General features: G+C 39.8%; 1 protein-coding gene across 1 annotated transcript; it reads left to right on the top strand.

The window, feature by feature from the left end:
• The first annotated feature begins 2,554 nt into the window (after window positions 1-2,554).
• On the top strand, window positions 2,555-7,350 carry pax1a (paired box 1a). Its single transcript, XM_034859040.1, has 5 exons — window positions 2,555-2,859; window positions 3,522-4,151; window positions 5,166-5,299; window positions 5,822-6,035; window positions 6,715-7,350. The coding sequence occupies exons 1-5, from the start codon at window positions 2,856-2,858 to the stop codon at window positions 6,813-6,815; spliced, it is 1,083 nt and encodes a 360-aa protein (XP_034714931.1). The 5' UTR covers window positions 2,555-2,855; the 3' UTR covers window positions 6,816-7,350.
• Window positions 7,351-14,400: the final 7,050 nt, after the last annotated feature.

Raw genomic sequence — 14,400 nt, 5'->3', positions numbered from 1 at the left:
ACCGCTGCACGCCCTCATTAGGCGTGTTCTGCAGCTCAGAGTGGGTCTTGTGGCTATAAAAGAACTGAGCTTGTTGCCTTCCAAGCCTCCTTTTAGCAGAACCTCACCAGCAGGAGCACAAAGAAACTACACATCACCACCCCTGGATCAGATAGGAGTAGACAAACCTTTTTTTTGTAGAGGGGGGGGGGCTCCTTGAGCAAGGATTTGGTGAGTTTCTTTACAGGTTGGGCTTGGTTGGCTTTCAACAGAATCCACATTGATCCCCCCTCCATTTAATAAATAAGGGATTGTTACCTTTCAAACTAAATGGGAAACTTTAGGTTAAGTGTATTGGTTTTAATTTAAAAATAAAAAATATGTGAGGGACAGAGTTGCTGCTGCAAATTGGTAGCAAATGCATATTGTTTGCTTTTGCCAACACTGTTTGGATCCTTGTGGGAATATAAAGAACAGGAGGTTTTTCTCTGACACATTTTGATTCAAACTCATAGCTGCATGTTGGCCCTGGTGTGCTAAATGGACACAATCTGGACCCTGTCTAATAAGTCCCATACTGAGCACTGTAGAAGCCCCAAACTCACAAACACTAAATCAAAAACATTGGTACACAAAAAGGTTCTTCAATAAAACACCATGGCTCATCCATTTGTGGAAATAAAATGGAAACCATGACAGAAAAATATACACAGATTCAGTTTTGTTGAAAGGGAAAAGTTACATTAATCTGAGCATGATTATGGTGTTTACTTAATGAGATGCTAAGCTACAAAGTACTACACACAATTTGTAATAATTGAGACTTGATGCATCACAAGCCTAGTTTGTTGTTCAGGTAGCAAAGCACGTGACAAATCAGTGCATAAATTCACTTGAAACATCACGAAAATAATCTTCTAGCAATAACCTCAACGCACAGCACACACACACACACACACACACACACACACTAACCCTTTTAGATAAATTACTAATAAAATTTTAAATTCGCATTAAAACTTTAAAGACAAAGCCCACTTGAGGAAGTGAATCCTTTGATGACACTTAAAACCAACATCAATATTTACCGACGGGGGTCGTCGCACTTTGCGGGCGTCAGGTGTCGATCGGATGACTTCACTCCTGTCTGATCTAAAAGCGATTCGGAAGAAACGTCTCACGTGGGAGCCCAGCGTCTGTTTGTGGACTATTAATAATCCCACTGAACTGAACAAACAACAAAACATAACGCTAAACCATTCGACGTAAAAACCACATAAAAGGACATTTGAGAGCATAAAGGATGATCTGGCCTGCGAGACAAGCCTGTAGTTTCAGGACGTCACACGGAACAGCGGCTGACTTATTCAGCATGTCAAAACATGTCATTTATTTTCTATTGAAACATGCAATTCCTACGTTGTCCACACGAGGGGAGTCCTGCCAGCAAAGCAATGGAGAAAGGACAGAAAGACAGACCGACAGGGAGTGAGTGAGACAGGGACCCAGACGGATCGAGACACAGACCTAAAATACAACTCATTAAAACCATCCCTCATATTCAACAACAGATTACGTTTCCTCTGGTGTGCCACCACTCGGCTACATGCATTCAAAAAGATTACATCACACAAATATGAGATATGAATTAACTTCACAGCCAGATGTAAAAAAGGGTCCACGACTAGCGTCTCCATCACCCAGCTTCCCTGACCCCACCTGATGCTTTCCATGTGTCCTGCTCGTGGATCTGGGCGGTGAAGTGGCCAGGAGACAGAGAGGAGCGGGGTGGTGGTGGTGGGATCAGGACACTGCACCTTGGTACCATTGGGTCGACTGTTAAGTTTTACAAGTAACGTTTTGCGAGCTTATAAACGATACCTTCTAAACTTCCACAGGAAACTCCGAAAACACGCTGTGATAATGTAAGTCTCTACCATAGTCTGGGAGCTCTGCAATCTACAGAGATATCGATTACATGAGCCCTTTCTCATGTTTGATGCTCCAACACTGGCTTATAAAAAAATACCCATGCTGCTTGTGAGCAACTTCTGCTCTGATGGTCAAAATGACTCGATGCCTTAACTTTGTCCAAACCTGCGCCGTTACATAGTTAATCCATAAACCACTATGCGGACAAATATATATCCTATGTTATTTATGGAGTATTAAAACGATTTAATTAAAATAGCCACAAATGGCCAATATAAACATAATGCCAACATGCCAGTCTCATCCACAGGCAAACTTCCAGGTGTATTGATGTTATTTGTTATATCAAACATGCACTCCCTCTGATGCACATACTGTAGGCTATATTACCAATATAAAACACTGGTGACCAGTGCAGGAAGGTTTACGCTCCACTGTCATCCCAGTGTAGGCTATATATCTCTGATGATGTATAAGTCCTTACCAGAAGGCTGCATGTTGGATGAAACGCTTTCCCTTCTGCCACTTCCCATATGCAAAATATTCAAGGAGGCTGCACGGCCCCAACCGGATGGGGTTTGCATTGGCTGACAGATTTCCCTGCACAGGACGACCAATGAAACCTAAGCAGAGGCTCGTCGTATAACAGCAACGATTGACGTGGAGAACGCGTCAAATTAATTCCAGCAAACGGCGGACTCTCCAGGATAACTCCAATTTGCTTTTATCGGATGAAGATCACTTTGGTGCCAGTGTACCTTGAAGTCACTTGTTTCCAAAAAGAGAAGGGGGCGCGTTGCACTCGGTGGAGATTTTAAGAGGTCTATCTTTCCTTTTCTGGGGCTCATTCCTCCCGTTCTCCTTTCTTCGCTGCCTTCGCTGGGACACATTCAGCCATTTGAAGGGACACCTATATTTCCCGGCAACTCGAAAAATATAGGCAAATGGGTAAGCCCGTGTTACCATCGGCATGCTTCACTGGCAGGGAGCTTATGGAAGCGTATCCAGGCGCACCACGCCTGCGTAAGGGCAGAAATAAGCATTGTCTTTTTTTCTTCTTCTTCTTCAAGTTCAGATAAAGCGCAAATGAAGAGTGTCTTTTGACGAGAGCTTGTCATGTTGGTTTCATGGTGGAATTTTTCCAGCTGTTCAGCAGGCATTGTTTAAAGCTTTACATCTTAAATGAAGTCACACCACCAATTATGCCAAGTATGTCTTTGAAGAGCTTTCGAGGGTCAATTCCTCAAGCTCGCCATTTTTGATGCTGTGTTTTTGTTGTGTACGCAGGGAAAGTGGAAGGGAAACTCAGCCAGAAATAATTACACACCTTTTTTTAAGTTGCAAAATAGCGGGTACCAACTAGAGTTTACCACTCTGTGTAGGCTGACACATGTTATACAAGCTGATCTGTGTCAAACTGAAGCAGGCTTTTAAAGTTGTTTCTAAATTACAAATACATATAATAGTTTTATGAAATTATATTTTGTGGCAGAATATGTGAATCTCAATGGCAACATGAGGATATTATGTTTTATTTTCTATAGCCTCTATGTTCGAAATGCATTCATGCAATGTAAAAATGTGACTTGTGTCTCTCTATTCTCCTGCAGAGCAAAACTATGGAGAGGTGAACCAGTTAGGCGGCGTGTTCGTCAATGGGAGACCACTGCCCAATGCCATACGGTTAAGAATAGTGGAGCTGGCTCAGCTCGGAATCAGACCCTGCGATATAAGCCGGCAACTCCGAGTCTCCCACGGCTGCGTGAGCAAGATTTTGGCGAGGTACAACGAGACGGGCTCCATCTTACCCGGTGCCATCGGTGGAAGCAAACCACGGGTCACGACGCCTAACGTGGTGAAAAATATCAGGGAATACAAACAAGGCGACCCCGGGATCTTTGCCTGGGAGATCCGGGACAGGCTTTTGGCAGATGGAGTTTGTGACAAGTACAATGTGCCGTCGGTTAGCTCAATCAGCAGGATTTTACGCAACAAAATTGGAAATCTCTCCCAGCCCAACCAATATGAGAGCAGTAAGCAAGCCTCCGCGCAGGTCGGGCTCTCCTACAACCACATATACCCCTATTCCTACCCCAACACCATGTCCCCCACTGGCACTAAAATGGGCAGCCCTCCTGGAGTACCGATGACGGCTGGACATATGAGCATATCCAGGGGCTGGCCTTCTGCACACACCGTCAGCAACATCCTCGGTATACGAGCCTTCATGGATCCTGCAGGTGAGGAAAACAAGCACTTTCTGCTCTGGGAGAAATCGTAGGCCTGTGCGTTTCTGTGCCAGAAGCTTTTAGCTGTCACTGTCCTCACATCAGAGCTTAATAAACCTGTGCAGCTGGTTATCAGTTTGTTATTCCACATGATGAATCGCCATAGCATTCCGTACAACCGGTTCAGGCAACAGCCAGGACAATGTGTCCATTAGAAGTTTGGCCTCCGTTTTCACCATTCAGCCAGAAAGAATAAGGCCACTCTCAAAAGGCCTTTTCATGGATGATGCATTTGCAAACACCTTGCTGACCTGCAATATCCCTTCTAATCCCTCAATTAGTCGTTACAGCCATTAATTATTTGCCTTTCTGGTCCTTTGGTCTGTTTTTATCGAGTGTTTAGTCGCGTGGCCCTTAGGGCCCTAAGGTCCAACGTCATTTAAACAAAATGTGTGCGAAATTAAATATTTTTAACTCTTTTTTCCTGATAGAAGTAGCTCAATGCTGTAAACCTATTTTTACGAGGATGTTGCTTCTTTTACGCAAACATAACAAGGTTTTAAATGATAAGCCTACATTTGTATTAATATACATGTTTAAATAAGAAAATAATATTTATAATAGGTAATAAAATGTTAACTTTTAACTTTATCGTTTTTTTTTTTGTTCTGTTTTGTATTTGTCTGGGTATTTTGTCACAGACCCAGGGCTATTTTATAATACACACGTAACACAAACAACTACGCACTTGGTGATTAAATTAATTTTGATATTTTATTTTATAATTGTTGATCGATTTACCCTAACTTCAAAATTTTACATTTTACAACTTTAGATAGGCCTGCTGTTTTGAAAATTAAATGTGTTTTATTGCTTAGAAAGGCTCATGCGTAATGCACATTAAATATGTCTATAATTTATATCATTAATTATAAAGCTAAAAAGGACTGCGTTGCTTAAAGCATTTTTACGTTTTCTACATCTTTGACATGAACTTACTGTATTTTTTATTTTTTTTTAAATCAGCCATTGCTGGGGCGGAGGGATATCCACCAAAAATGGAGGACTGGAGTAGCGTCAACAGAGCAGCTTTCCCCGCTGCTCACTCGGTCAACGGAATTGACAAATCAGCCATAGACGCCGACATAAAATACGCTCAGGTAAGAACATATCTCAACATGTGTACCACCTGTAACGTTTCTACACCAACTCTGTTCACTCTGCATCGCTAAAATTGCAACCTTTTCTTGGTAGGATACATGTTTAGTGCCAAAATGGGAAGAGGCCTCTAAATAACAGCTCTCGCCACAAAGGTCTGTGGCAGAGTTGTGAAAAGTTTCCATATCTGGGGACCCTCAGACCGAGTCACATAAGGCCACAGAACTCTGCTTGATAAGATTCTAGCCCTGAGACTCGAGGGGGTTTTGTTACTGTTGATTAAATGTTCTGTTTAAGGACTGAGACAGACAGACGGAATCCATCCGTGTAAACATACTCTAATTAGTCTTATTTATGGAGAATTAAATTATAGTGAATGCACTATATGCCCCTAACCTACTCAGACACAGTCTTTGTGAAGCACTGCTGGAGGCCACACGTCACTGTCACATCCATTTAGAAGCGCTGTGCGTTTGGGGTTTCGTCGCGCTTATTTTGTCTGTGTCTTCTCTGTTCGCCTGCAGCCTTCCTCGACGCTGTCCAGTTATGTCTCGGCGTGTGCTTACTCCCCCACCAACCAGTACGGGGTGTACAGTGGAGCAGCGGGCGGATACGTAGCCCCGGGTCACCACCACTGGCAGACGCAGAGCCCGACCCTGTCCCACCCAGGCGGCGGGATGGGCATGCATGCAGGGGAGATCCACTCGCCGATGACCTTCAAGCATCAGGCCCGAGAAGGTACGGAGCGAGACTGAGTAAGACTGGCAGCACTTTAATGGGAAAACTGGTGAAAGATGTGAAAAAAAGGTCTCTTTGGGATAAAGTTATTTTATATTTTAATGTATTTTGTACAGTGCAAAATGTATATTAATATAGTCCTATTTTATAGTCTTTATGTCCGCAGAGGAGCGTACAGTCTCTCTCCCTCCACCGTGCCTTTCTCACGCACACAATAAACAACGACTGCTACGAGTGTAAACATTTACCAAATCCCAAATGAAACGTAATTACACGTAAATAATTAAATTTTGACCTTCCAGAATTGGCCTACAAGGTGGTCCGGGGACATTTTTACACACATCAAATGGAAGAGAAGCTTTCATTCACTGTTAAAGAGACTGCTTTAGAGGAAACTACTAGAACTGTTGGGTCCTTGTAAATTTTGGAGTGTGGTCTAGACCTACTCTATCTGTAAAGTGTCTTGAGATAACTCTCGTTATGAATTGATACTCTAAATAAAATTGAATTGAATTGAATTGCTTGTTTGTCCATTTCTGAATAGGCTGATCGTTTGAGATCTGCTCTAAATTATCGTCGAAATAACTTTATTTTATTGTATTTATAGCAAGGTGTAAATAATAATTTGACTTGACATGGCGTGCACAGGTGAACTCGACTTCTTGTTTGTGTTGTGTAGGAGACAGAAAACCGCCCACTCCCCTGAGTAAGCAGCAGCAGCAGCAACATGAAGACTTGAACAGCGTGCATGGACTCAGTCTCCCTACCTCATCATCATAACCGGGACTTACAACCACCTTAATTACCAAACCCATTTAACTGAACTCTTTTCAACAACTCCAACAGTAAGTCGGAACAATAACGGCTCCATTCTCCGAGTTGCAGCTTACAGACAAACACAGACCTAGTCACATTCGTTATGAATACAGTGGCCTATAGCTTTATCGGCCTTATGGCCATATGAATGTAAGCTTGCATGGATGTATCGGTGTTTCCCCTCCCAATTTTTTGAAATACTTCCTGTTGCCAGACTGTATATTCCCTTATGGAGACTACAGTTTTTATTTTTAAATACATAATATTTGTCAGTCCACTCTGTCATTGATGTTTAATTATAAAACAAAAACAAAGGGCTACTCTGTAATCCGCCATTTTTATGTTATCATAATTTGTGGCCATGATCCCGATTCTACAGTGACTCATCTATGTGAACAAAGAGGTAAATTGTCTAAATGTAAAATATTTGCAAAAGCTTTAATTATATATTTTTATAATTTCATTGTAAATATAAAAAAATAAAGGCTGTTTTAAATGCCATGTGTTCCTAGTTTATATGTTTCATTAGAGATCCACGAAGGGCACGAAGTTTATTGTTTGGTTCATTGCGCTGGTTAATGTCTAAATTATGGAAGTTAGGTGTTGATGGTATCAGCTTAAAATACAGGAAATGTAAGTTTCTCTGATAAAGTAACGGCTCCCTAACTTCAAAAAAATGAGTTTTGGTAATGTCTTGAAGGGGTATACCAATTGTTGTCTGTTTTCCAACTGGAAGGAAGAGAAAGATAACTTTATCTGAACGGAAGTTCGATCAGTGCCATGTCGTTTTCTGTAAGTGTTGTAAAATAGCCTACATTTTTATCATATAATAAGTGAATAATCGAAGTTTTTGCATAACATTTGAACCTAAGGGTTCATTACACCACTACCTACTGGGAGAAGTAATTTATTGACTCAGGTGTAACACGTCCACAGACAGGGCGCCTCCGCTGATGCTATCTCACTTGTAAATGATACCTGCCATGATGGAAATCAGAGATCTGATCATGCACGTTAATGAACGCTGTGTATCCTACAGGAGAGCAGCTTACAGTCCAAATCTACCCGCATGCATCCACAGGAGCTTGCCCAGGGATGTGTGTTCCCGTATACAAATAACGAGACTTTTCCCATACCGGCCTTATGTCTGCTTACTCTCTAAGGTTTAGAGGGTAAACAGGCCACAGGAATTACCAGTTTAGAGTCCAAACTGTTAATTCCTGTGGCCTGTTTGCTTCAACAAAAAGCCTTCTCACAGGCATAGAACTGCTCGTCACTCATATTTATGTGACCATCATATTCCAGGATTTGGCTTCTGTTTTTTTGGGGTGGTCAACCGACCCTATCTTAGTCTATTTTACTATGCTTTTATGCAATACTACCAAAATATCATACATAATTAATATCATTAATTATATTGTGCGATGCAGATATGTTTTCAAAGGGAAAGATTATCATTAAAAATAACATTGGATTCCTTCAAAGAAAATTTCAATGCTGTGTAATGTGGCCTTATTAGAAAAGTAACCCCTTGGCTGAAATATCATCAAAAATAATTCGTTTTATCATATCGTTGGAATTTGTGAAAGTTGAGTAGACCTAGTTTTTGAATTTGTTTTCTTCTTACAACAAATCAATACTTTTGCTAATTTCCTTTAATTAACATCAGCTGTCCAACATTTTAATTAAAATAATACACGTCCAGTCTGTCATACATCTGAATTTACAGTTCATTTTTAATATTGTATTTCTAATCTTGTTGTGAATCAAAATTACTTTGGAGCAGTAGAAAGAGAAATACATATTTCTTTTAATATAGGAATATTTTTTATAATAAGTCATTTATTGGTCTAGACAGCTTTGAACTAGTACAATTTCAATCTGGACTCTAAGGTGCTGCCGGCTCCACATCACCACATTGTCACGTGATACAGGACGGTGAGGTCATGGGGAATATGTGCAACACGGTTGGTTTGGTGAGCAACCAGTAAAGTTTGATTGAGTAAGTTTGAGCCCTTCTGTGGAATTTAACAGCACCTTCAGTGTGAATGCAACCAGACACAATAGTATGTTATTCAGTGTAGTGGTTTTTCCTTTTTTTGAGGCCTGAAGTTCTTTTTGAATGAAATATGTAATGCTAAAAACACTGTTTTATAGTTCCAAACATATAGGCCCATTGACCTTTCTTTTAGAATAAGAAACACTGTACATTGGCTGGGTTTCCACTGAGCTGAGACATGGCTCATTCAATGAGACTATTGATTGCATCTGATTTTGTAAACAATGATGAGCCTGATCAGCCAAATCCCCATCAGGGTTGTTAACACTCTAAAAGCAAAACGTGAGACTGGAGGGAGAATCAATTTGGAGAGTAACTCCTGCATTTCTCCTAAAGATGAATTTTGAACTCAGTTATGTACCATATGGACATACATTGATTGTGGTAATTAAAAGCCTACTTCATCCCAAACAAAGTGAGTAGATTGTTCCAGGCTGGTCTCACTGACTGGGAATTTACAGATATGTATTTTTTATTCTGTTTTCTTGATTACGGCTATGGGAGATAGTTGGGAATTCAAGCTGAACCACCACAGAACAAAGACATGTTGTTCATGAAAAAGGTCGGACGGTATTATTTCCATATATGGGTTACTTTCAAACTAGAGTTAACATTGTGCTTTTTGAACATGTTGTTGGGCTTTAAAAAGTTGTTCCTAATTTTGTTGTCCTAAAATGTAAACATAAATACTAATGGAGTTTACCTGCCAAGCCTTCATGCAAGTAGGATGTCAAAAATGCGACAATAATCAACCTTGCTTATAGGTCAGCGTCAACTTTTGAGTTTTGACTGATATGGATAATTGTTGAGAGTTCTGAAAGGGGAACTTAGAAACAGGGAAGTAACTTATTAGCAGGATGTAATATCCTACAAACAAAAGACAAAGCACTGTGGTGTCACACTGATTAGTTTTCATGTCAGGTTTTAGGGTACACCCTGGAATTTGGGTGCCCTCTGAACTCTATTTGGCAGTCATTGATTCCTTTCCCCGTTTTGCAGCAAAATCCCAAATTACTCAGTATATCCAAACATTAAGATGGCTTATGAGTACACACGCTCCATGACTGGAGTCGTTCTGTTTTCCCGGATACCACTTGGGGTTCAGAAAACACTCCTTCATGGTGGCGGGGTTACTTCCTGTGGGACCTATGGTCATCAATCAGGACAGCAAGTGATACCCCCCACTGCGTCTTCTGCAGACCCTCTGCGTTAGAGGGGCAGCAGGTGGGCTAGTTTTAGATGGTTGTTTCTTATTGATACGGAGCACAAAAAAGATTTATCATGAGAGTTTTGAACACTGTTAAATGTTAAAAACGGAGCCATCGTTTCATTTCTTATTTTCTTTTCTTCTAAAGATATTATAACTTCACAAGGTAAAACGTGTGCTATTGAAATATACACAGCTCAACAGCTTTCAATAAACTACTTTTATTATCACTACACAACATTTTGCCAACATGTTGGTTACATATTCTGGTGTCCACTGTAATATGTACTATATTTGGAGTAAATGTTGGACCCGAAAGACAAGGAAGTTGCATGCCAGACCTTCAATGAAACTAGTGACACACAAAAGTGTGCAGATGCCCAAACTTAAACACTGCTCTTACTCCGGGTCCTTGAGTGTGTTACCTCTGCAACTCAAACTTGAAAGGATCCTCAAATACCACAATCTTAAACAGATACTTGGAGAGATGGATAAATACTTTGCCTCCTTGATCCTAATGGACATGATATTAAGCAGTATTAATAATCCAGGCAGTAAAATGGTGACAGAGATTCCTTAAAAAGCATGAACAGGCACTCCCATCTTCAACTGTACCAATTCATCAATGTCTAACAAGTGTAATGGAAGGATTGAGTGTTCTTTTGAGACCAAAGTTCAGTTTATGTGTTGGACACTTTGTTGGGTATGATTGAAGACATTTTACATTATCTGTACTTTTTATGTCGAGGGGGAAACTACCCCAGGCAGGCCAGGAGTCACTCACTCACTTCTCTGCCTTTGCATGACTCAAAGTCAACAAGAGAGCATCTTAGGACATGGCGACATGGCAGACCAGACAGGTCTTTGAAAAAGCCAAGATACATGAGAAACCTTTTAAAAAGAGAGAGTGGCAAGTTGGCAAACTGTCAGATTCTGAAAAGAAAAGCAGGTTCAGCAGTTTCTTTGCTGAAATTTCTAGTGAATTGACTCGCCATGGAAACATGGAGGATGCAAACATGTACAATGTTGAAACATGTCCTTGTCACGGCCTTTGACAAGCAGGATATCATTTTCTTGAATTCTTGCCATAGCTGCCAGCCTAACATTTACATTGAACAAATTTACTGACGTAGGTTTTGTTTGAACAGTAAGGGGGACACATTGTAACCGGGGGTCTGGGTGAATTTGTACGCAACAATTTGTGTCTTTCCTGCATCCATTAATGGTGTATGTCTTTATTTATGTTAAGAGAATAATAATAACAATAATAATAATAATAATAATGATAATAATAATTATACTTTTGTGTTTTGCAATGTATTTGTAGGAATCATGTACATCTCTACAGCAAACTATTACAGAATGAGATGTGGTTAAAGCAATACACTGCAAAGTTTAGATCTATACATAAAAGACAAATGAAATTACAAGAAGGCGGACCTTTATTTTTCACTCTTCTGATGTATTCCTTAACCCCCAGATGTAGCACAAGTATACACAATTATTGTCCTCCGTACATGTTTTGAGCCCCCTGAACAGTTATTATAACCTCTTGTGGGGGGGTGTTGTCTTTCATTTTTTTCTGAGGGGGACAAATCTATCTCTTCTAAACATTGGGATGCATGTCCACTGCAATCTATGTCCATGTTGGAATTTGATGCGCGGGCGTGTAGAGAAAATTATAAAGGCTTACCGGCAGTTGACATGAACAGAAAACAAGATCAATATTGGTATTTGGCCAATTTGTAAGTGATGCATTCATGTTTTTACCACCCAAAACTAATACACCAAAGCAGTGGGTCTGTAAGATGTCATCCTTGTAATGCAATCACCACTGACTTTTTTTCCTTCCACTGACTGTCCATAGGATTTCCAAGCACCCAGAGTTACAGCTCTGTAGTCTAGAGGATGATAAATGTCTCCCTTCCATGTTCTTACTTGCTCTGCCAGCTAACCACATCAACCAACGGCTCTAAAAGCAAAAGGGACAGAGACATGATGATGACATTTGGCTTTCTAAATGAAAACGTATCATTTCACATTTGCTCTCAGTAGATTCCGTTGCTGTTTCGAGTCCTAGAGGATACAGCAATACAGCAATAAAGACAAAAACCACAACATCACATTGAATTGCAGAGTTTGGAATTGTATATACAGATGACTAAAAGAGCATGAAATGATGTTTGCAAACACAATTAAAATGCATGCTTTGTAAATACTGAATGAAGGCAGGTATATTTTTGTAAAACTAAAAGCACTTGAAATTTGTGTGTAGTGTCAGTAATGGGTATGTAAATATCAACATTTAGAAGGACTGTGCAGTTCTTTACTGGAAAGTCAAAACCGTCATTATGGAAATTTGTCTGCAGTTTTTTAGTGGAAATCTATTTTTGTGAAGAACTGGGCACAGACAGAGAGACAGTCCTCTGTGCAGGAGGATCCTCTCTAATTTGTGGAGACTATAGAATTAATGTTCTGCCCTACTGCCCATCTGTGACTTATTTAAAGTGTGCTGTAACATATACTGTGCTAAATGTTGCCACACGCATGCCAAAGGCTACCAGCAAAAAAGCTACAGGGAGTTGGATTTAAGGGTTGCCTTCAAGTTAATCTTTGGCTCAAATTCTTATTAGGTGATAATAAGATGATGACTCTTCTCCCAAAAATGTGAGTGGTGAACTAGCGTACTGTCTGTTGGTTCAGAAGGGAAAATCCTGCAAGAAGTTAGATCTATGAAATGAGTGAAGAGACATTTTTCTGTTTAGATGGACTGGCATATAAAAAAGTATCCTTTTGTATGGCTGATGTTATTCTATATTTTGGTATTGTCAACATATACCGATGCAAGATCAAAGCAACATTTTTTTTAATCCATCTCGCAATACTTTGTGACTTCTTGACCCTGTCTGTGGCTCTCGGCTCAAAGCCTACATTTATTACAAATGTGTGAATCTTTAAACATAAGTCTCAAACATATATTTTCTTTTTTGTAAATATGCCAAGTTATCTTCTCAAACAGCCGGGCATTGTAATTTATAGCAAACACAACTCCAACATATGCTTTTGTTGGGGACTATTTTCAGCAGTGGAGAAATATCTGTTTGATGTTATACTGTATTTACAGTTTTCACGGAAAGGGGATTGACTCAAAAAAAACTAAAATGTGTGTGTTAAAAGTAATAAAGGAACACTTCAGCCAGAGCAACAGTGTAGCTCATTCATTCATTGATTGTTTGGACAACAAGAGGCCTATGGTCAGGAGCATAAGTATTTCTATTGTAAATATATGTAAATGTATGAAGTACGTATCAACGCACAGTATGTAATAAAATGCAATTTCAACAGTATTGAGAGATTCGTCTTTTTTATTTTCATTTTAACTTGACCGTGTCAATGACCAAGAAAAGTTCCTACAATAAACTTCCATTCTGATAATATGCCATCTCCACCTTCCAGTGGAGGATCAGGGTTACTGTTGGGATTCAGCCTTTCACATCAGAGGTCACATCAAGTCATATCTTTGCTTGTTTGGATATAATGCATTCAAATGTGTATAACGGGAAACGCTTAATATCATATATATTATATATTTAAAACATATTTTTAAAAAGGTTCAAGAAATAATAAATTCATTGGCTTCAGGCAAAATAAGAAGGCCTTGTAGGTGTACCAGAGACCTAGATTTCCTGCAATCCAAGTAAATAGGAAAATAAGAAAATAGTTGATGGTCATGCAAGGGGGGGAAACAATCACCCCATGAAAGCTTGCCACACATCTCACTCAATTGTGGGGCAGATTTTTCATGGTGGTATCTTTTGTGTGTATATGGGAGTACACATGTTTTCCTGCCGGACAACCTCATCCCATTTTTTAAAAAAAATCATAATTTTAATTTGAGTGTGTGATGAATTGTGTGCCTGACTCATCTTGTTGGGATTTTGTATAAACTATTATAGTAATTTGTGTCAAAGGAGATCTTAATCTTAATGGGACCTACAGAATAAAGGAAGATTAACTAATTCATACAGATGGATTCAAAGTTCAAGAGGAAATTTTGACGGCATAAACAGGAGAAAATTACGAACATGCTAACTCAGATAGTCTGTGGGTGTGTGTGACCAGGGTTTAAAAGAGGCAAATAATAACTCAGTGTGTGGGTGGTGTATGGTCATCACCTCGGTATTCAAACGAGATAACAGGAAGTAGCCCTCACTGTTCTGTTGTTCAGGTGTAAAGCATGCAGGACCTGTTAAATACCGTACAGGAGAGAATGTTTTCGCCAT

Source organism: Etheostoma cragini, chromosome 20 (assembly GCF_013103735.1).
Source record: "Etheostoma cragini isolate CJK2018 chromosome 20, CSU_Ecrag_1.0, whole genome shotgun sequence".
Taxonomy (NCBI): Eukaryota; Metazoa; Chordata; class Actinopteri; order Perciformes; family Percidae; genus Etheostoma; species Etheostoma cragini.
Note: the sequence above shows the minus strand (reverse complement) of the source record. Positions and strands in the feature narration are given on the sequence as shown.

What these genes read in the sequence shown, in the direction of transcription:
- pax1a (XM_034859040.1), top strand. An exon ending in CCGACATAAAATACGCTCAG is followed by an intron (nt 5,300 to 5,821) that starts GTAAGAACATAT and finishes GTTCGCCTGCAG; the next exon opens with CCTTCCTCGACGCTGTCCAG. An exon ending in CAAGCATCAGGCCCGAGAAG is followed by an intron (nt 6,036 to 6,714) that starts GTACGGAGCGAG and finishes TGTGTTGTGTAG; the next exon opens with GAGACAGAAAACCGCCCACT.